Here is a 23,906-nt window from a genome sequence, read left to right as displayed (position 1 = left end):
CTGTTTTTGTATTAAAAAATATGCTTGCAGTAAACCTGTCTCTTTTTGAATTTTTTTATTATGGATTTCTGCAAATAAGAAAACGTCTGTGATTGTGTGTGAACATATGTGTGCTGTATGTAAATGTGGGCAATATTAGAGCTGAAATGATTAGTCAATTGATTGGTCAATTGACAGAAAATAGGCAACTATTTTGATAATTGAAGCAAAAACTTCAGAAGTTAACATGTTGATTGTCTTCATCCTCTATGATAAGTTGAATATTTGTCGTTTTTTCCCAATTTTAATCAACTCCAGCTCTTTGAACTTGTGATTTTCACAATTTGGTGACATTTTATAAACTAAAGGATTAATCGATTAATTGAGAAAATAGTTGTCAGATTAATCAATAGCCATAGGTAATCCATAGAGAATATGGACTGACTCTTTGTTTTGTCTATAGGATTTCTTCATTGTATGAATATTTTTTATTATTTTAGTGTGATTTGCAGCACAATTTGACTTTTTATATAGTAGGCTAGTGTTGGTATTTACATTTTTAGTAAATATTTTTAAGTGTGTGTAGTTTTTCAGGGTTTTTTATATTCCTATGTTTTTTTATGTTTAGAAACACGTTTTTTGTCTTGGAGTGATATAGCATATGTGTTTTGCAATTAGTGTATATACACTAATTGTAAGATGTGTGCATGCTTCACTGCCTGACATGACTTGGTAATAATCTTATGTACATATTTATACATAATCCCATTTCTATGATTTGAATTATTATTTTTTATTTGATTGGAATGAGCTATGGATGTCATTTTGTTTACAGCCTACAGTCACTCATGCCCGACAGCAGACCACCGACTCCGAGGCAGTGACCGGACATTTCTAGGTAATTATCCTGTAGCAGATAAGGACATCCCATTGGATCTTCACTTAAATACAGGGGGGCTGAAAGTAATTTAAATAATTTGAAATTACTAATGTCTATTTCCCCCAAAAGCTCTGAAAATAACTGTGTCCTGTTTATTTGGTGGTTCCACTGGAGATGATCTACTCTCTGCAGCTGTGTACACACTCTTTGTGTCCAGTCTCAATCCATCTACGCCCGTCCTCCCTGCAGTCCATCTGTCATCCCAGACTTCCCTCTCTGATGACAGCCCTCGCTTTGTTCCACCACTTCTGTCTCTCAGGAATGTCATATTTCATTTTCACTTGGGTTCGTATGGTTTTAAGGGCACTCGGTTCCCCCTTCATTCCCTCTTTGTCACTCATTAACTCACTCCACCATATATGTCCCAGCAGCACCTCTTCTTCATTTTCTCTCACTCACTCTGACCATTATCGGACAAAACCTCCTAAAGTTGCAGACGTGCAGAGGGGAGAAAAACAAAATGGGCAGAGCGTTAATTCCTGGCATTCGGGACTCGCCCTTTCGGCCAGGACAAAATGAACCGCGGTCAGTTTGGTTCGGTCAGTGTTATTCATGCCTTTCAAATTCACGACCACAAGTACCAAGCCGCTTTGAAGAAAAGAGTACACAAACACGGGCTGGCCTGGCACAGGGCTGAACCTCACTACTATATTTTAGTCACTTCTTCCCTCCAAAGACTTTTTGCTTCAAACACGCACACACACACACATGCACAGAGTGTGTTTGCTGAAGGGCAAGTTAGGTAAACGAATGAACGGCTCAACAGGAAATGGTGTTAAACAGTGTAACGCAAAACCTGCCACTTCAGAGTATTCAAAAGATGCCCGAAGGGTTTATAATGTAAGCTCTTGGCAAACTATCCGTGGAGTTAAATGCTGCTTTATTTTCTTTGTTGTTGATGCGTATTAGAACTTATCCAAATCTCCATGTCTGTTTTGACTTTATGTCAACTTTAACATTTTGTAGATTTAAAATAAATAGCCTAGGCTACTACTTTTAAGTTGGCGTTAGCTTGCCAGCTAAAATGCGCGTTACATGTAACTTATTTACTGTTACAATAACTTATACAGTTGTCCTACAGTAGGCTAGTAAAGATGATTAACATGTGCGCTGGATAGTGTAGCCTATTTTTATGAAACAATTTGGCTTTGGCGAGGCCACACAGTCCTGTCAGGGTGCTTAGCTACATCGAAAAATAGGAAAAAATAAGGAGTTTGAAAATAAAATGAGCAAGTGAAAAGTAAAATGAAGTTTTAAAGTATTCTATCAGCTCATTGGTAGTAACTTTTTTTTGTAAAAAAAAAAAAAAACTTGTCTGAAAACTTGTTAGGCTACTACCTTTTGTTTTGGTGCGCCATACACACATACATTAATAATTAATGTTGAATCTGTTATGCTATGGAAGTAGAGCACTGCTGCTATTAAAACGGGGCATCAGGCCACTTGGCGCACGTCCCACCACGCTGCCTGAGACTCGTTGAGCTATATGAAAGGAAGCAGTCATGAGAAGATGAAAAGATAGACGGGTATAGGTAAGAAGGAGAGAGAGAGAGAGATGAGGTCTCCCGAAGAGACCACTGGGAGGGGTGATGATGGGATGTAAGCAGGAGAAAAGAAGTCTGAAGACTTGAAAAGAAGGCGAGAGGCGGAGGCTGGGAGGGAAACTCCCTCCTGGTTAGGAACAACTGTTAACACTCTCTCTGAGCTTCATGTGCAGGATTACACTCTCACTGCTCCACAGCTCTGCTCACAAGAGCACAAGAGCTAGAAGAAGTCTCTACAAAGGACTACAATCAGGAAACAAACTTCTTAGAGTTATCGTTTTTATAAATTGGATTAAGAAAGACATCTGGAACCCCGGAGATGTGTGGGTGGGGAGCGGTCATGGATGGATGATTAAGTACTCAAGGATGACTGGATAAAAGCTTCCAGCAATGATTGCTCCACAGCAGATGATTCTCAGGAGGTATCTAGTTGAACGTTGACTCACTGCAGGTGTGAACTTTATTTCCCTTGTGTGGCCATGGAGGATTGGGAGCAAACCTGATGACACAGCTCTCAAATTTCACTCCAATCTCTGGGGCACCTGCTCATCACTGAAATTGCCGTCCATCCTCCAAGTTAACTACTTCAAAGCGAGGACCAATCTTCCACAGGGGCATAGTTTGTCTGTATTCAAAACACATTGGAAAAAAGCTTGTAATTATGCCCTCACTGTCATTATCTCTGTTTCTTCTGGTGCACGACTGAGAGGTGAGAGAGAAGTGGATCAGAGGGGTGAGGAGTTTTTTTTTGTTTTCCTTCAAGATTAGAGAAGGTAGAAGAGGGAGAGAGGAAGGCAAAAAGGGGGAGGGAGAGATAAACAGAGGCAGTTTAAGACGGTAAACACGTCCCGTCCAGAGCCAGCTCGCCTCTAAACACATCAGGCATAGATCAGCATCTGTCTGAACCCGGAGGACAAACTGGAGCGAGTAGGAAACACTGATGTTGTCAGTCTGGACACACTGAAAGGGAAGATAAACTGAGTAAAGTCAAGAAAAACAGCTGATTATTTGTGAGATTACATTTTTTATTTTTTATTTGCCAGCAGAGAAGAAGAAACAAGAGCAAACCACAAGTCTCCCCCAGCTTCTCTTGTCTTTGCAGCAAAATGAAACGGCAGCACATGAGCAGCAGCAGCAGCAGCGTCCTCCAGAGCAGATCCACCTCCAGACCCCAGCGGCCTCTCCTCCACCCGAGGACCCTGCTCCTGCTGCTCCTGCTCGGTCTCTCCCTGTGGAGCCAGCAGGCCGAGGGCCTGGTCCATTCCAGCTTCAGGCGGCTCAGCGGCCGCGAGAAGAAAGAGATGCAGAAGGAGATCTTGTCCATCTTGGGTCTGCCGGGGCGACCAAGACCCCACCCGCCGCTACGACCGCCCTCCTCCGCACCCCTCTTCATGCTGGACCTGTACCACGCCATGTCGGCTGATGGGGAGGACGAAGGGAATGAGATCATTGTAAACGGACCCGGGATGGGCAAGTTTGGAGGGGCAGAAAGGTTGGCTCAGGTCAGCCATGCAGTCCTGCCGACCCTCAGCACACACACACCACCTCTGGGCACGGTGGTCAGCGAGGCCGACACAGTGATGAGCTTCGTCAACCTGGGTGAGTAATCTGTTACTTTACACCCGCCATTGGGTAGAGCATCCCTAGGGGAAAGGGGCACACAGGAAGTGATGCACTCCACTCCACTACATTTTACATGACAGCTGTAGTTACTTTTCAGATTAAGATTTTAAACAGAAAACCTATAGTTTTTAAAATTGTATATTGTATTATAACTAACATGCAAGCATAAAAAACCTATAATGAGTTTCCAAAAATCATATTTATAGCCTATTGTTGTAGACTACCAACTAGTAACATGGAGAATGGTAGTTAAAATTAGCTCCACCTCGACCGTGTTCTGAAGATTTATGATGCTTTGTCGAAAAATGCTACTTTATGTTGATTTGGTGTATTTCCGTCAGTGGGCCTATTATTTATTTTTCTTTTTTCTTTTCTTTTTTTAGTTGTTTTTTTTTAAATTACAAACGGGTATGTTTACTATATGAAAATGGGGAGCATATTTTGATACTCTATTATGATATATTTTTTTCTTTATTCAGAGGTAGCATATTTTGATAGAGTAAGCTAAATCCCCTATCAAATAATGCTCCCATGCATGTGCAGAACTGCTAAGTAGCACATGTTGATAGGGAGCACATATAAGACAGAACAGCGGCTACAACATTAATATGTACAAAAATCTGTGTAAAAATAACAGGTAGTAGTGCTAGAGGGGGGTTATGTTTCCGCCTATTTTATGGTCGGATGCAGTGACTTATTCATAGACATATTCCATCACATAACCAAACGTAAAACCACACATAAAACGAAGAAGATATAGGCTATCGTATTAAAGTAAGCTTCAAATGTGTTGGTATTAGGCATATTTTGTTACATTTGGAAAGAGCCAGGCTAGCTGTTTCCCTCTTAAGTCTTTGTGCTAAAGCTAACAGGCAGCAACTTTATATTTAACCGACAGACGTGAGAGTGGTTCCAATGTTCTCATCAAACTCTTGGCAAGTAATCGAATAAGTGCATTTCCCAAAATGTTAAACTATTTCTTTATGCTTTAAGTGACGGAGCAGTTTTTGACTTTGTGGTTTGGCTACAAAATGAAAACTCAGATGAAATTACACCGTGTGTGAACTTGATGACACTGACAGTGACATGTCAGTGCTACCGTTTTAGTTTCTCCGCTCTGCAAATTTTCCTCAAACATTTCACTCCCACAGAGAGGATTAAAACCAATGTCAGTATGGCTGAACTATATTGGTAGGTTTCCATTTCAACCCCAGCATTCCTAAATCTACCAGCCTCACTCTGCTGCTGCTGCTGCTGCTGCAGCCAAACTGGGCTGAGCGGCGCACAATCGCACTGAGAAGATCTCTCGAAGGATGATTGGTAGGGATTGATGACTAAATCGAACTAGTTAACATAACCAGAACAGTTTAGATCCAGGGTCTCCAAAAAGTAGCTCACGAGCAGGTTTACAGTAGCTCACCAATAGGTTGACACACTGAGACACAAAATGACCACGATATTAAAAGTGAGGTAGCTATAACTTTGTGGGCCATTGACGTGTAAAGTGGTCATTTTTTCTTGGACTCTGATGGGAATATTTTCAGTGATGTAGCTAACTATGTGAGCGAAAGAAGTGTAAAATAGTCATGAACCTTGATGTGAAGTTGTAATTTTTCATAAGCTTTTGGTATTGCATTTTAAGCAAATAGTAGCTTCATTGAGCTTATGTATGTTATGTAAATAAATCTAAGCGATGTGATGCAAGTAGCTCATGGCCACTTTCGATATTTTAAAGTAGCCCTCAGATGAAGAAAGGTGGGAGACCCCTGCTTTAGATCTTTATTCTAGAGAGGTTTCTGCCTGTTCACCAGTCAACTGAGAAGATACAAGGTCTCTCAGAAACATGACTGGAAGGAAAAAACATAAATATTACATAAATAATAATAAATAATAAATAAACATTATAGTCTCAAACATTTCAACACATCATAATAGTGGGCGTAATTGATTCTCTATATTTAAATTGTCTATATTCAGTGAATTTGAGTGATGTGGTCTATATGTAATTGGATATAATTGGTGATACTTTATACAGAGCTAAAACTATTAGTTGATTACTTCAATGAAAAATATTTGCCAGCAATTTGAATGACCGATTAGTCGTTTAAAACATTTTCAAGCAAAAATAATTTTCCTTTTGTTGTCGTATATGAAAATAAAGTTCATATTTTGGGGTTTTGGATAGTTTGTTCGACAATCAATCAACAACTTTGATAAAGAAAATTATTTTTGGCTTGTCAAAATATATAAATAATACTGTTAAACATGGCCACCCAAATCCTGTGTGAGTGTTTGTGCTTCCTCCCAACCCCCACAGTAGCCTGACTGATGCCTATCTGTCAAAGCATAAAAAATTAAACATCCTCTTCTCAATGGCTTCCTTCCTCCAGCTCCTCTGGAATGGGATGGTGATCTGCGCCCAGTTTACCGTGGGAAACATCATCTGCTCTCTGTGCTCGGGGTCTCTAATAAACTCACATCAAATGAGGGGTTTACTTATGGAAATTCTCTTCTGTTTTGGAGAATAAAATACACCCTTAAATTAATCAGTCAACACTGCAAAAACACAGCATTTCATCCTCTAAACAGCCACAATGTTGTAAACAAAGGTGACTAAAAAGTGACTCATGCCTTCAACAGTGGCCCACAGCACACGCCAGTTTCCTTTCAAATGGTGAAGCTTTTATTTTGTAGTGAAAACCTTTCATCGATTCTACACAGAAGCGTAGCTGAACACATCACACAGACCCAGAGGACATGAAATAAATCTAGTATCTATAATGTATTTACTACAGGCTTATTGTGTGTTTGCATATAACTTGCATGCAACACAAATAATTAAAGTAGCAATACTACCATTAAAAAAACACAAATATTGTTACGTAAGTAAAAGCCCTGCATTCAAAATCTTACTTTAGTAAAGAGTCAGTATTTTTTTCTTTTTCTTTTTCAAATTGTACTTTAAGTACCACAAGTAAAATTATTCATTATCCAGAATTGCCCATTTCAGATTTATGTATATTATATAACTGGGTTTTAATTATTGATGCATTAATGTGGTCATCACTTTAGTGTTGCAGCTGTTAAAGGTGGAGCTACTTTTAATTACTTTAAATACTGCTGGGAAGCAAAATCTATTTTCATAATTTGTTAGTTGAAATGTATTTTATTATAATAACCGGAATCTGCAAAGTAACTGAAGCTGTCAAATATAGCTTTATTACTAAAAAAAAAAAAAGAAGTATAAAGTAGCATAAAATGGAAATACATAAACACAAGTACCTCAAACTGTACTGTACTTAAGTACGGTACTTGAATAAATGTACATAGTTACATTCCACCACTGCTCGTATGGTCTCAACAGTATTTTTCCTTAAAGCTTTTGCATTTGTCCTCTGAGCCTCTGTAGATATGCTATATTAAGGTTGTTTCTAATCTAATCAATGTGTGTAGTTCATGTTAGTTGAATCAAACAGGCATGGGTGTGTGTTCCTACGCATATGTAATGGGAAGACACAGCTGGTTAGAATTAAAGGCCCCACTGACACACACCTAGAAAAAAAAAGCAAACGGATGAAAATACTGCTGTGGAGGGAGCAACTCTAAAAATACCAGGCAGGGCTGCAATTAGTGGTGTGTGTGCTGAGCAGCTGCTGTGGTTCATGGCACTAAGTGTCTCTAATTAGTGTGTGTGTGTGTGTGTGTGTGTGTGTGTGTGTGTGTGTGTGTGTGTGTGTGGGTGGGTGTGTGGGTGTGTGTGTGTCTTGATATGAGAACGCCCAAATCATCAGGGGTGTCCTCCTTTTAGTATCTCTATTTACTATTCTGTGTGTGTGTGTGTGTGTGTGTGTGTGTGTGTGTGTGCGTGCGTGCGTGTGCCAAAACCCCAGTGACCAGATCTGTTTTGTGTCCCTGCGGGGTTCCACAAGGACACACACACACACTCCCCCGGTGTTTCGTTTTCATGTTTGGATTTGGTGTAGCCAGCTCACCTCTTCATCTACATATTGTTATTTAACAGGAAGTCCACATCGGTACAAAGTTTTGGCAGAGTTAGTGTGGAACATGACATGTTTTCCGCTCTTTCAACAGCAGCTGTTGAGGTGCCTTTAAGCAAGGCACTACACCTTCATCCTGTTCAGTGGAGTGTGATGCAGGATGTTGGCGAAAAAGAGCTTACAAGCCTCATAAATCTTCTTTGGGTAAATAAATCTCAGAACTGGCGCAGAGTAAAACTTAGTGGGAAAAAAAAGAAATATATATACACTACTGGTCAAAAGTTTTAGAACGCCCTAATTGTTTTTGTTTTTTATTGAAATTTTAGCAGTTCAAGTCCAATGAATAGCTTGAAATGGTACAAAGTTAAGTGGTGAACTGCCTGAGGTTAAAAAAAAAAAGTAAGCTTACCCAAAACTGAAAAATCATTTCAGTATTTTACAAAAAGGCCTTTTTCAGGGAACAAGAAATGGGTTAACAACGTAAAGCTGTTCTGCAGCAATGGAGGTTGATCAAGCTTTGAGAGTTGGTGCTACCAATTCCCACAGGTGTTCCAATGTCTGGATTACTTACAACCCCCTCTGTTTGTATAAAAGTATTGCTGGAACACACTGTGGTACCGTACCCTCGTGAGCATTATTTGAACAGTATTGTACTGCAGAAAGTAGTGTGTTGCTATAAAAATGGAGGGAAAAAGGCAATTAACAATGGAAGAGAGACAGACCATCATAACACTTAAGAATGTTGGTCTTTCCTTCAGAGAAATTGTGAAGAAAGTCAAGGTGTCAGTGAGTACAGTATTCTTCACCATCAAAAGGCACTTAGAGACTGGGGGAAACTCTGACAGGAAGAGGTCTGGCAGACCCAAAGCCACAACAGAATCAGAAGACAAGTTTCTGAGAGTCAACAGCTTGGGTGATAGGCGGTTCACAGGACAACAGCTTCAAGCACAGCTTAATAGTGGTCGTAATAAGCAAGTCTCAGTTTCAACTGGAAAGAGAAGACTTGGAGCTGCAGGTTTGATAGGTCGAGTTGCAGCAAGAAAGCCATTGCTAAGACGTCAGAATAAGAAAAAGAGGCTTGCCTGGGCCAAGAAACATCGTCAATGGACTACTGAAGACTGGAAGAAGGTGTTATGGACTGATGAATCAAAATTTGAAATCTTCGGTTTCATCACGCAGATTTTTTTTATACGCCGTCGAGTAGGCGACAGGATGGTTCCTCAGTGTGTGACATCAACTGTCAAACATGGAGGAGGAAGCGTGATGGTCTGGGGCTGTTTTGCTGGATCCAGGGTCGGTGATTTGTACAGAGTGAAAGGCACCCTGAACCAAGTCAGGGGTTCATCCTACAGCAAGATAATGACCCAAAACAAGTCCAAACTATGCCTGAACTACCTTAGCAAAAAAGAATGAGTGGCCAGCACAGTCACCAGACTTAAACCCCATTGAGCTGGTTTGGGATGAACTGGACAGAAAAGTGAAAGCAAAGCAACCTACAAGTGCCACACATTTATGGGAACTTCTGCAACAGAGTTGGGAAGAACTTTCTGAAGAATATTTGATTTCCATTGTAGAAAGAATGCCACGAGTGTGTTCAGCTGTTATATCTGCCAAAGGGGGCTACTTTGATGAGTCAAAAATTTAGAATACATTTTGGTTTATAAATTGATTTCATGATTTATTTTTTAACTTCAATTATTTATTTGTTCTTTCATTTCAGAGTACATGATCAAGATGATCAAGACATTGAACTGCATGAATTTCAATAAAAACCTGGAAAAATTGGGGTGTTCTAAAACTTTTGACCAGTAGTGTATATATGTATATATATTTATTTTATATATATATATATATATATATATATATATATATATATATATATATATATCTGTATATATTTCTTCTTTCTTCTGTGAGAATGAAAAAACAATTCCAGTCCGTAGCTACTATGATTAAACTGTGCTGAGATGAGGAGTTATAGCTGATAGCTACCTACCATACCTATTTACTTCACAGAATAAGCTTATATGTACATGATGTATTTATACAGATTGAACTACACAACAGTTAAAGCTACAATTCTACTTAAACGTTAAGCATTGCTTATAATCATCATTAATATAATAAAACACTTTATTTCTGCATTATGACTACTACTTTTACATTTGATATTTTAGTTTGTACATTTATCTGATGATTCTTACTTTTACTGCAGTGAAGTGTATAATGCAGTACTTTGTATTTTAGTATTTTTTGTTGTATTGCTAGTTTTGCTGAATACGTCTTCCACCACTGTCCTCCTCCCTTTGTGTCACTGACTCATCTCCCAGTGATCTCATCTCCTCCACACCTTCACACTGTTCCTTGTCTTTCTCCATTTTCACAGTTGCATCATTTTCTCATCTTACATCTGCTTTGAGCTCAAACTTTCCCCACCTGAATTTCACGGCTCTCTCTATCTGACACATTTCATCAGACTCTCCGACTACACAGCACTGCACAGCTGATCTTCTGAGTATGTAACGGGTTAATTTGAAAGACAATAGAACTTTTTTATCAAACATCTATCAATCTATTAGCCTTCATGTAAATGCCAGTGTCCGCCATATTTGCTTTCTGTCAGCTATTTGTTTGTGAACACTTGAAGCAATGTTTGCATCTTCTCTAGTTGAAATGTGTAATAGAAATCTCTCTCTCTCTCTCTCTCTCTCTCTCTCTCTCTCTCTCTCTCTCTCTCTCTCTCTGCAGTGGAGCAGGAGCGTGACCTCTTGCAGCCTCGTCCGTACTGGAAGGAGTTTCGTTTCGATCTGACCCCCCTCCCTCAGGGTGAGACGGTGACGGCAGCAGAGTTTCGTATCTATAAGACCCTGACGATGGGCCAGAGGGCCAACCGAACACTGCACATCTCCGTCTACGAGATCCAGCGAGAGACCAGACACAGGTTACCAAAACATTTTCTGTCCCCGTTTTTAGTTGCCGTTTTTTTTCTTCTTCTTTTTCTGCAAAGCACTTTGGAACTTTGTTAGGAAAATATTCTTCTTATCTAAGAAAAAGATCAGATAGCAAAACATTTTTTTATTCTTCCAGATGGAAGATTCAACCTTTGTTACAGTGCTGTAGATTGCAACATTGCCGTTTCTTCTTTGGTATTTTAATGTTTTTGGTATTTGGGTTTGGGTGTGGCAAAAACACCATCCTTCAAAAAGACTAAGAGGGTTCGAGTTGTGTTTGCGAATGTTTATGTTTATCCTAGTAAAGTATACTTAAAGAAAACAACGAATCCCCTAAAAGATCCTGGGTCTGACCTTTGACAACTCCCAATACATTTAGGGTGAAAGAAGAAAGACAAATTGCCTGTGGAGATTGAGAGAATTGCATCTTTGCAAACCGATTTGATTGTGAAGGAGTGTAGTCTCGCTTTGCCAGACCCTCCTCCAAAGCGCCCTGAAGGAGGGTCTGGCTACTCCACACAGCATTCAGGGATGGGAGGAAAACATGCTCTGGTTTAATGGTATTTCTTTAAACCAATCAGAATCATCATGGGCGGTGCTAAACTCTGCACAGAGCCGCTGCAAAATAGTTGTGCGAGAGAAAACTCAGATTGGACAGATAGTCTAGCTAGCTGTCTGGATTTACCCTGCTGAGATCTGAGGAGCAGTCAACAATAGTTGTCATAAATCCACCAAATTTAAAATTCCAACACAAAGAATGCGGAAGGAAACGGAAAATACATGCATCCGGCGGACTTTCCTGCAGCACCGGAGCAATCCCAGAAGTGGAACACAAAGGATATAGACTAGAAGGAGTGTAACATCCTGTAAAATGTTCAAATCAGCTATCAAATTATTCATCATGACCAATTTGTACAATCACTTCAACACGTGTCTTAGGTGTGTGCTTACCATTTTTTAGTATTAAAATGCAATGCATTGCTTTTATTTAAAAATTTCGGAGTAGGAGTGAAAGTGAACGATTTTTTACTTTTAGCTGTTTGATCAAACTGACAATATTTTCTGTGTTTTTGCTCAGAGAGCCAGAGCTGGTGCTGCTGGACATGCAGTCGGTGCCTGCAGGACAGGAGGGCTGGCTGGCCTTCGACGTCACCTCGGCCTCCAACCACTGGCTCCTCCACCCCCGCAGCAACCTGGGCATACGTCTCTATGTGGAGACAGAAGAGGGTGTGTGCAATACAGAACCATCACTAGCCTCTTTTAATTGGTGTAATGTGCTAACTGGGCGATTGACACCAAGATTATTTGAAATATATTTTTCTTTAAAGTAGTTGAACTGCTGCAAGAACTCTATTCATGTTTCTGTTCCCTCTCCCAGACCGCTCCCTGTCTGCAGGCTGGATCGGGCTGGTCGGACGCAGGGGCCCCCGCTCCAAACAGCCCTTCATGGTGACCTTCTTCAGGGAGAGTCAGGTCCCGTGTCGGCCGCCACGAGCTGTCAAGCCACATCCCCGCAAGAAGAAACCCAAATACGACCTCCCAGTCCCCAGCATCCATAGTAAGGTTCTAGGCGCCCACACTTAGCGGGATGAGAGCTCTGAATTTGATGCTTTAACGTTACTTCAATACACTCTCCCCAGTTGTTTGTGTCTTACAATGTTTGGGGATTATTAAAAGATATTTATCTGGGACATTTTCAAGATTCAAGATGTGGTCTGTCTTTATATAAAATGTTCCTAAGGGGAATCATATGCTTTCTCTTGGGGGAATTACTAGAATTGTTGGGACTTTATAAATTATAGAGTGTGGTCTAGACCTACTCTATCTGTAAAGTGTCTCAAGATAACTCTTATTATGTTATGTTTTGATACTATAAATAAAATTGAATTGAATTGAATTAGTTCAGCTCATAAAATCTATGAAGAAATCATTTACTGTAAAGGAAGAAATTACATTGATTTGTTAGTATGCAGGTATTAATAATTGATTTAAGTGAAATGTAATTCAAGGGAACCCAACCTCAGTGAGACATGATATATGTATTGATTGTGGCTCGTGAACTTGATCCGGAAAACATTCAAATATAGAAATTGTAGTCTGAAAGTGAATTATTCACCTTGATCTTGCTAAATGTTTTTTTCTTCTCTGTTCAGATCGGAGTCCTGCAAACAACGGAGGTCAGCCCTGTAAAAAACATGAACTCTACGTCAGCTTCAGTGACCTGGGATGGAAGGTCAGCTCTATATTCAGCTTCTTTGATTGTTCATTTATGTTTCAGCTTCAGGTCAATTTAGCTCTTTTCATCCAGTTTTATTATTCTAGATTTCCATTCACTTCTTGCGTATATGGCAGTAATATTTCTAAAATAGATTAGGGTTTTGATGGTTTTCTGTTCTGCTCAGGACTGGGTTTTGGCCCCCACTGGATATTCAGCTTACTACTGTGATGGAGAGTGTTTTTATCCTCTGGGCTCCTGCATGAACGCCACTAACCACGCCGTCATCCAGCAAGTGGTCAGTACAGTGACAACACACCTGACACCCTGTTGCTTCATCCTGACATTTACTCATCCCACCATGGAATGACATGCAGCAAAGGGCCACAGGTCGGAGTCAAACTTAAGTAGTATTTTTTTTAAGATTATTTTTTTTGGGGCCTTTTATTATTTTGACAGAACAGCTGAAGACATGAAGGGGGAGAGAGGGGGAATGACAGGCAGCAAAACAGGTTATATGGGCGCCGAGGAGCTCTGGGCGCCCGGCCCACCGACTGAGCTATCCGGGCGCCCACTTAAGTAGTATTTTGAATGCAGGACTACTACAGGAGTACTTTACCTTGCACAACCTTGCACAATAGGTTTATCTACATCCTATCTTTACTATGGAAACAGTTATACATTTTAACTTCCCAACTTGTACATTAACTTTATCTATATCTGTTGAATCAGTTGTACATTTCCAAATTGTATATATTTTAAATATTGCTCGTGTAGTATTCAATTATTATTTAATGTATATTGTTTCCTATTATTTAATGTATACTCTGTATGTGTGCTGTGTGTCTGATATTTTTGCTGCTGCAACACCATTATTTCCCATTTTTTTGGGATCAATAAAAAAAAAATCTATCTATCTATCTATCTATCTATCTATCTATCTATCTATCTATCTATCTATCTATCTATTTCTTCCACCACCACTCAGAGTAGGATAAGGTCTTTAGTAAATATGGTTGGTTCAAATATCTGAATTGTAACTGGATTGCTCTCTGCTGCTGCAGGTCCACCTCATGAAGCCTGACGACGTTCCTAAGGCGTGTTGCGCCCCCACGAAGCTGAGCCCCATCTCTGTCCTCTTTTATGACGACAACAACAACGTCATCCTCAAAAAACACCGTAACATGGTGGTTAAGACCTGTGGGTGTCTATGAGTCGGATTGGACACTGAAGAGTAACAAAAATAAAAATGTGTATGATTGTTCCCCCCCGCCATACATGAACTCTGCAGAAACCTTTATCATTGGTAAACAGGTTGGATGACAAAGATACCAGAAATCTAATTTAACACGTTTGTGATTATGTTTTTGAATTACAATTTAGGATCATGAATTTAATCGTCTTCCAAATTCACAGAGCCAAAGTTCACTGATTTCCAATTAGCACTCTTATCATTTTCTTTTCATATCACAGCATTGTCTGGGTGTTGGGTGTTTGTTTATGTCCAAAATGTCAGCTGGGCCTTTGCACTAAATAGCTGAAGAACTTATTTGCCAACTTTTCCCCTGAACTGGGAATGCTAGGACCCTTTTTATGCCTTTTTTAACAAATAATTCATTTAGATTTAGTCTTCATGGACAAATGGCAAATTGGTTGACAGAACATGCCATTAGTGACTCCTGTTTTGTTTTTAACAAGAAATAAATAAAATCACAGCATTACTATTGTTGCAGCACAGTCTATATAAAGAGAACATGTAAAATTGTATTGAATTAATAAAGAAATATTCATATTCTCTTGAATTATGGTCATGGTTTTAAAAGGACTGAAGAAGTAGCTCAGTGTAAATAATACAATCAAATTTCAAGTGAATATCTTTGGATTTTGTGCTGTTCGTTGAACAAAATAAGACATTTGAAAAGTCACTTTAGTTTCTAGAGACTTGTAACAGGCATTTTTTCACTTTTTTCTGATATTTTATAAACCAAACAACTAATTTATTGCTCATGATAATAATCGTTAATTGCAGCCCTATCGTGAATACACACACAAACTCTTCAGCAGGGGGCCAGCATGAGTGAGGGCCCCACAGAAAAACTGCACACAAAAAACAAAATATCTTTTCCATCTCACTTCACTTCCACATTGAACTGCCATGCTCTCCACCCAAATTGCTAACTTTATGAGCATTGATGACAGAATGTAATTCCTGAGACACTCACAAGGTGCCACTAGTATCAAGTATCTTTCTACAAGTTGTCATTCCTAACCCAACAGATGCTTGTTTATGTCTATGAGGCAGTAGTACTGTATTAAATGGAAGCTATTCAAAGTGAAAGTATTGAAATGATGCTACTTTGACTTTTGTATGACATTTTATACTATGACTATTACTTTTTTATTAAATACTATACCATTTGACCTTTTTATGACATACTATTGTATTACTACATATATGTTACTTAATATACTATGACTTTTTAACGCGTACTTTTACAACATGCTATATTATGATTTTATATGACTTTTTTTTACAGCTACTATGACTTTTTATGACATACTATATCAATCAATAAAACTTTAACTTTAATCAATAGCACATGTCATACAAATCAATGTAACACAATGTGCATCGTACAAAAGCAACATAGAAACTATTAGACAGAGTAAAATATATACAAAACATGTAGAACACACCCACACGCACACACACATACACCAACCAAAGCATAATATAGAGCAACAACAACTAAGTTATACATAGACTTTAGTTTTTTTAGCTTGTTTTTAAAAGTGTTCAGTGAAGAAGCCTCTCTCAGGTCCATTGGCAGAGTGTTCCATATAGTTGGGGCATAGACACAGAAAGCAGCCTCCCCTGCTCTGGAGTTACAGCGAGGGATGGTTTAGAGACCGCTGCCTGTGGGTCTGCGAGTTCTTGCTGGTTCATATGTGACGAGCACGATTTTATCACTTTTTTTTGACATACTTTGACATTTTTTTTAAACCTCTTTCAATATACTATACTATGACTACTACTATACTACCATACTATACTATGACTTTTTTGTCACTTTTTTCGACATACTATACTATGACTTCTTTATGACTTTTTTTGACATACTATACTATGACGTTTTTATCACTTTTTTCAACATACTATACAGACTTTTTTAAACCTTTTTCAACAAACTATTCTATTACTTTTAAACCTTTTTTCAACATACTATACTATGACTATATTCAAATCTTTTCGACATACTATACTATAACTTTTTTATGACTTTTTTCGACATACTATACTATGACTTTTTTCGACATACTATACTATGACTTTTTTTAATCCTCTTTCGACATACTATACTATGACGTTTTATGACTTTTTTCGACATACTATACTATGACTTTTTTATGACTTTTTTCGACATTCTATACAATGACTTTTTTAAACCTCTTTCAATATGCTATACTATGACTACTACTATACTACCATACTATACTATGACTTTTTTGTCACTTTTTTCGACACACTATACTATGACTTTATTTAACATACTATACTATGGCCTTTTTATGACTTTTTCGACATACTTTACTGTGACTTTTTTTAATCCTCTTTTGACACACTATACTATGACTTTATTCGACATACTATACTATAATCTTATGACTTTTTTTGACATCCTACACTGCCTTTTTATGACTTTTTTCGACATACTATACTATGACCTTTTTATGACTTTTTCGACATACTATACTATGACCTTTTTATGACTTTTTCGACATACTACACTGTGACTTTTTTTAAACCTCTTTCGACATACTATACTATGACTTTTTTCATCTTACTACACTGCCTTTTTATGACTTTTTTCGACATGCTATACTATGACAAACTATTCTATTACTTTTAAACCTTTTTTCAACATACTATACTATGACCTTTTTATGACTTTTTTCGACATACGACACTATGACTATATTCAACTCTTTTCGATATACTATACTATGACTTTTTTCGACTATGAATTTTCTTGACGTACTAACTAAACTATGACGTTATTGTCACTTTTTTTCAACACACTATACTATGACCTTTTTCGACATACTACACTGCCTTTTCACGACTTTTTTCGACATACTATACTGTGACTTTTACGACATACTAGACTATGACGATTTTATCACTTTTTTCGACATACTATACTATGACTTCTTTTAACTTTTTTAGACATACTATACTATGACCTTTTTATCACTTTTTTTAAACATACTATACAGACTTTTTTAAACCTTTCCACAAACTATTCTATTACTTTTAAACCTTTTTTCAACATACTATACTATGACTATATTCAACTCTTTTTGACATACTATACTATGACTTTTTTTAAACCTCTTTTGACATACTATACTATGACTTTTTTCGACACACTATGACCTTTTTTAAACCTCTTTCGACATACTATACTATGACTTTTTTTAAACCTCTTTCAACATACTATACTATGACTTTTTTTAAACCTCTTTCGATATACTATTGTTACGTCCCGTGGCTAGGGGTATTCGGGACATAACATAAAACCAGATGGAGTTTGGTATTTAAAACAACATTTATTCTGCAGTCAGGCAAGCAACGACAAACAGTTTTCAAGGCATAGGATAAGTGGGCCGATGGGTGCTGTGGCAACAAAATACACAACAGAAAAAAACCCAAAACGAAACTAATCCTAATTCCAAATGATAACACAAGTAAACAAAACACCTCTCTAACATAAATACTTAATTAATGCAAAATACAATACCCACAGCACCCCTGAACCTAGTGTGACTAATACAACATATCTTGACTACGTGCAGGGAGGGATGTCAGTTGTTTAAATCTTACTTCTGGGCCAACGTCCTCATGCTCTCCAGCAAAGTCTCAACAAGGTCTGATCTGGCAGCTGCGCCCAGCTGCAGGCAATCGATCTCTTTAAGCTGGAGGCAGACTAGATGTACTCCTCTTGATTGGCCGGCGACTCCAGGAACTGGGCGGGACTTTCCAGGTCCATCCACTCAGCAGCTCGGGATGGCACAGCCTACTTTGTATCTCAAATCACACATATGAGGATACTGCCGTAACACTATACTATGAACTTTTTATGACTTTTCTCGACCTACTACACTGTGACTTTTTTCGACATACTATACTATGAACTTTTTATGACTTTTCTCGACATAGTATACTGTGACTTTTTTAGATATACTATACTATGACCTTTTCATGACTTTTTTAGACATACTACACTATCATTTTTGTTTTTCGACATACTACACTGCCTTTTTATGACTTTTTTCGACATACTATACTGTGACTTTTTTAAACCTCTTTCGAAATACTATACTATGACTTTTCTTGACTTTTTTCGACATACTATACTATGACGTTTTTTTCACTTTTCTCGACACACTATACTATGACTTTTTCGACATACTATACTATGGCCTTTTTTGACTTTTTTCGACATACTATACTATGACTTTTTTTAAACCTCTTTCAATATACTATACTATGACTACTACTATATACCATACTATACTATGACTTTTTTCGACACACTATACTATGACCTTTCATGACTTTTTTCGACATACTATACTATGACCTTTTTATGACTTTTTTCGACATACTATACTATGACCTTTTTATGAGTTTTTTCGACATACTATACTGTGACTTTTTTTAAACCTCTTTCGACATACTATACTATGACTTTTCTTGACTTTTTTTGACATACTATACTGTGATGTTTTTGTCACTTTTTTTGACATACTATACTGACTTTTTTATAACCTCTTTGGATATACTATACTATGACTACTACTATATACCATACTATACTATGAATTTTTTCAAACCTCTTTCGACATACTTATACTATGACTTTTTTCGACATACTATACTATGACTTTTTTTGACATACTATACTATGACTTTTCTTGACTTTTTTTGACATACCATACTATGACCTTTTTATGACTTTTTTCGACATACTATACCATGACTTTTCTTGACTTTTTTTGACATACTATACTATGACCTTTTTATGACTTCTTTCGACATACTATACTATGACTTTTTTTGACATACTATACTATGACTTTTTTCGACATACTATACTATGACTTTTCTTGACTTTTTTTGACATACTATACTATGACCTTTTTATGACTTTTTTCGACATACTATACTATGACTTTTCTTGACTTTTTTTGACATACTATACTATGACCTTTTTATGACTTCTTTCGACATACTATACTGGGACTTTTTTTAAACCTCTTGACACACTATACTATGACCTTTTATGACTTTTTTCGACATACTATACTCTGACTTTTTTCGACATACTATACTATGACCTTTTTATGACTTTTTTCGACATACTATACTATGACCTTTTTATGACTTTTTTCGACATACTATACTGTGACTTTTTTTTAAACCTCTTTCAACATACTATACTATGACTTTTCTTAACTTTTTTCGACATACTATACTATGACGTTTTTTTCACTTTTTTCGACACACTATACTATGACTTTTTCGACATACTATACTATGGCCTTTTTTGACTTTTTTCGACATACTATACTATGACTTTTTTTAAACCTCTTTCAATATACTATACTATGACTACTACTATATACCATACTATACTATGACTTTTTTTTCGACACACTATACTATGACCTTTTATGACTTTTTTTCGACATACTATACTATGACCTTTTTATGACTTTTTTCGACATACTATACTATGACCTTTTTATGACTTTTTTCGACATACTATACTGTGACTTTTTTTAAACCTCTTTCGACATACTATACTATGACTTTTCTTGACTTTTTTCGACATACTATACTGTGATGTTTTTGTCACTTTTTTTGACATACTATACTGACTTTTTTAAAACCTCTTTGGATATACTATACTATGACTACTACTATATACCATACTATACTATGACTTTTTTTCAAACCTCTTTTCGACATACTTATACTATGACTTTTTTTCGACATACTATACTATGACTTTTTTTTTTGACATACTATACTATGACTTTTCTTGACTTTTTTTTTGATATACCATACTATGACCTTTTTATGACTTTTTTCGACATACTATACTATGACTTTTCTTGACTTTTTTGACATACTATACTATGACCTTTTTATGACTTCTTTCGACATACTATACTATGACTTTTTTTTTTGACATACTATACTATGACTTTTTTTTCGACATACTATACTATGACTTTTCTTGACTTTTTTGACATACTATACTATGACCTTTTTATGACTTTTTTCGACATACTATACTATGACTTTTCTTGACTTTTTTTGACATACTATACTATGACCTTTTTATGACGTTTTTCGACATACTATACTGGGACTTTTTTAAACCTCTTGACACACTATACTATGACCTTTTATGACTTTTTTTGACATACTATACTGTGACTTTTTTTGACATACTATACTATGACCTTTTTATGACTTTTTTCGACATACTATACTATGACCTTTTTATGACTTTTTTCGACATACTATACTGTGACTTTTTTTAAACCTCTTTCAACATACTATACTATGACTTTTCTTAACTTTTTTCGACATACTATACTGTGACCTTTTTATGACTTTTTTCGACATACTATACTATGACCTTTTTATGAGTTTTTTCGACATACTATACTGTGACTTTTTTTAAACCTCTTTCGACATACTATACTATGACTTTTCTTGACTTTTTTTGACATACTATACTGTGATGTTTTTGTCACTTTTTTTGACATACTATACTGACTTTTTTATAACCTCTTTGGATATACTATACTATGACTACTACTATATACCATACTATACTATGAATTTTTTCAAACCTCTTTCGACATACTTATACTATGACTTTTTTCGACATACTATACTATGACTTTTTTTGACATACTATACTATGACTTTTCTTGACTTTTTTTGATATACCATACTATGACCTTTTTATGACTTTTTTCGACATACTATACTATGACTTTTCTTGACTTTTTTTGACATACTATACTATGACCTTTTTATGACTTCTTTCGACATACTATACTATGACTTTTTTTGACATACTATACTATGACTTTTTTCGACATACTATACTATGACTTTTCTTGACTTTTTTTGACATACTATACTATGACCTTTTTATGACTTTTTTCGACATACTATACTATGACTTTTCTTGACTTTTTTTGACATACTATACTATGACCTTTTTATGACGTCTTTCGACATACTATACTGGGACTTTTTTAAACCTCTTGACACACTATACTATGACCTTTTATGACTTTTTTTCGACATACTATACTGTGACTTTTTTTCGACATACTATACTATGACCTTTTTATGACTTTTTTCGACATACTATACTATGACCTTTTTATGACTTTTTTCGACATACTATACTGTGACTTTTTTTAAACCTCTTTCAACATACTATACTATGACTTTTCTTAACTTTTTTCGACATACTATACTGTGATGTTTTTGTCACTTTTTTTGACATACTATACTGACTTTTTTAAACCTCTTTGGATATACTATACTATGACTACTACTATATACCATACTATACTATGACTTTTTTCGACATACTATACTATGACTTTTTTTTGACATACTATACTATGACTTTTTTCGACATACTATACTATGACTTTTCTTGACATTTTTTGACATACTATACTATGACCTTTTTATGACTTTTTCGACATACTATACTATGACTTTTCTTGACTTTTTTCGACATACTATACTGTGACTTTTTTCGACATACTATACTATGACCTCTTTACGACTTTTTTTGACATACTATACTATGACCTTTTTATGACTTTTTTCGACATACTATACTGTGACTTTTTTTAAACCTCTTTCGACATACTATACTATGACCTTTTTATGACCTTTTTCGACATACTATACTATGACTTTTTTCGACATAATATACTATGACTTTTTTTGACATACTATACTATGACTTTTCTTGACTTTTTTTGACATACTATACTATGACCTTTTTATGACTTTTTTCGACATACTGTACTATGACCTTTTTATGACTTTTTGGACATACTATACAATGACCTTTTTATGACTTTTTTCGACAAACTATACTATGACTTTTCTTGACTTTTTTTGACATACTATACTATGACCTTTTTATGAATTTTTTCGACAAACTATACTATGACTTTTCTTGACTTTTTTTGACATACTATACTATGACCTTATTATGACTTTTTTTGACATACTATACTATGACCTTTTTATCACTTTTTTCGACATACTATACTATGACTTTTCTTGACTTTTTTCGACATACTATACTGTGACTTTTTTCGACATACTATACTATGACCTTTTTATGACTTTTTTCGACATAGTATACTATGACCTTTTTATGACCTTTTTCGACATACTATACTATGACTTTTTTCGACATACTATACTATGACTTTTCTTGACTTTTTTTGACATACTATACTATGACCTTTTTATGACTTTTTGGACATACTATACAATGACCTTTTTATGACTTTTTTCGACAAACTATACTATGACTTTTCTTGACTTTTTTTGACATACTATACTATGACCTTTTTATGAATTTTTTCGACAAACTATACTATGACTTTTCTTGACTTTTTTTGACATACTATACTATGACCTTATTATGACTTTTTTTGACATACTATGACCTTTTTATCACTTTTTTCGACATACTATACTATGATTTTTTTTTCGACATACTACACTGCCTTTTTATGACTTTTTTCGACATACTATACTGTGACTTTTTTTAAACCTCTTTCGAAATACTATACTATGACTTTTCTTAAACCTCTTTCAATATACTATACTATGACTACTACTATATACCATACTATACTATGACTTTTTGTCACTTTTTTCGACACACTATGCTATGACTTTTTTCGACATACTATACTATGGCCTTTTTATGACTTTTTTCGACATACTATACTATGACTTTTTTATGACTTTTTTCGACATACTATACTATGACTTTTTTGAAACCTCTTTAATATACTATACTATGACTACTACTATATACCATACTATACTATGACTTTTTTCGACACACTATACTATGACCTTTTATGACTTTTTTTGACATACTATATTTTGTAAACCTCTTTTTACTATACTATGACTATACTATGACCATACTTTTATGACTTTTTTGACATACTATACTATGACCTTTTTATGACTTTTTTCGACATACTATACTATGACTTTTTTTAAACCTCTTTCGACATACTATACTATGACTTTTCTTGACTTTTTTCGACATACTATACTTTTTAAACCTTTTTCGACATACTATACTTTTGTCCTTTTTCCCTTTTTACTATACTATACTGACTTTTTAAAACCTCTTTGGATATACTATACTATGACTACTACTATATACCATACTATAATATGACTTTTTCGACATACTATACTATGACTTTTTTAAACCTCTTTTCGACATACTTATACTATGATTTTTTAATTTTTTTTGACATACTATACTATGACCTTTTTAT

General features: G+C 36.0%; 1 protein-coding gene across 1 annotated transcript; it reads left to right on the top strand.

The window, feature by feature from the left end:
* Nucleotides 1–2,349: 2,349 nt before the first annotated feature.
* On the top strand, nt 2,350–14,993 carry bmp8a (bone morphogenetic protein 8a). The gene is made up of 7 exons (XM_028597387.1): nt 2,350–4,062; nt 10,833–11,025; nt 12,114–12,262; nt 12,414–12,593; nt 13,189–13,268; nt 13,438–13,548; nt 14,315–14,993. Exons 1-7 carry the CDS (start codon nt 3,570–3,572, stop codon nt 14,462–14,464), a joined length of 1,356 nt encoding a protein of 451 aa, XP_028453188.1. The 5' UTR covers nt 2,350–3,569; the 3' UTR covers nt 14,465–14,993.
* Nucleotides 14,994–23,906: the final 8,913 nt, after the last annotated feature.

This window comes from Perca flavescens, chromosome 14, assembly GCF_004354835.1.
Source record: "Perca flavescens isolate YP-PL-M2 chromosome 14, PFLA_1.0, whole genome shotgun sequence".
NCBI classification, from domain to species: domain Eukaryota; kingdom Metazoa; phylum Chordata; class Actinopteri; order Perciformes; family Percidae; genus Perca; species Perca flavescens.
The sequence above is the reverse complement of the archived record's forward strand: the minus strand, read 5'-3'. Positions and strand labels throughout refer to the sequence as shown.

Coding starts and splice junctions, on each gene's coding strand:
- bmp8a (XM_028597387.1), top strand. CDS start 3,570: ATGAAACGGCAGCACATGAGCAGCAGCAGCAGCAGCGTCCTCCAGAGC. Junction 11,026..12,113: donor CAGCGAGAGACCAGACACAG/GTTACCAAAACA, acceptor GTTTTTGCTCAG/AGAGCCAGAGCTGGTGCTGC. Junction 12,263..12,413: donor CTATGTGGAGACAGAAGAGG/GTGTGTGCAATA, acceptor TCCCTCTCCCAG/ACCGCTCCCTGTCTGCAGGC.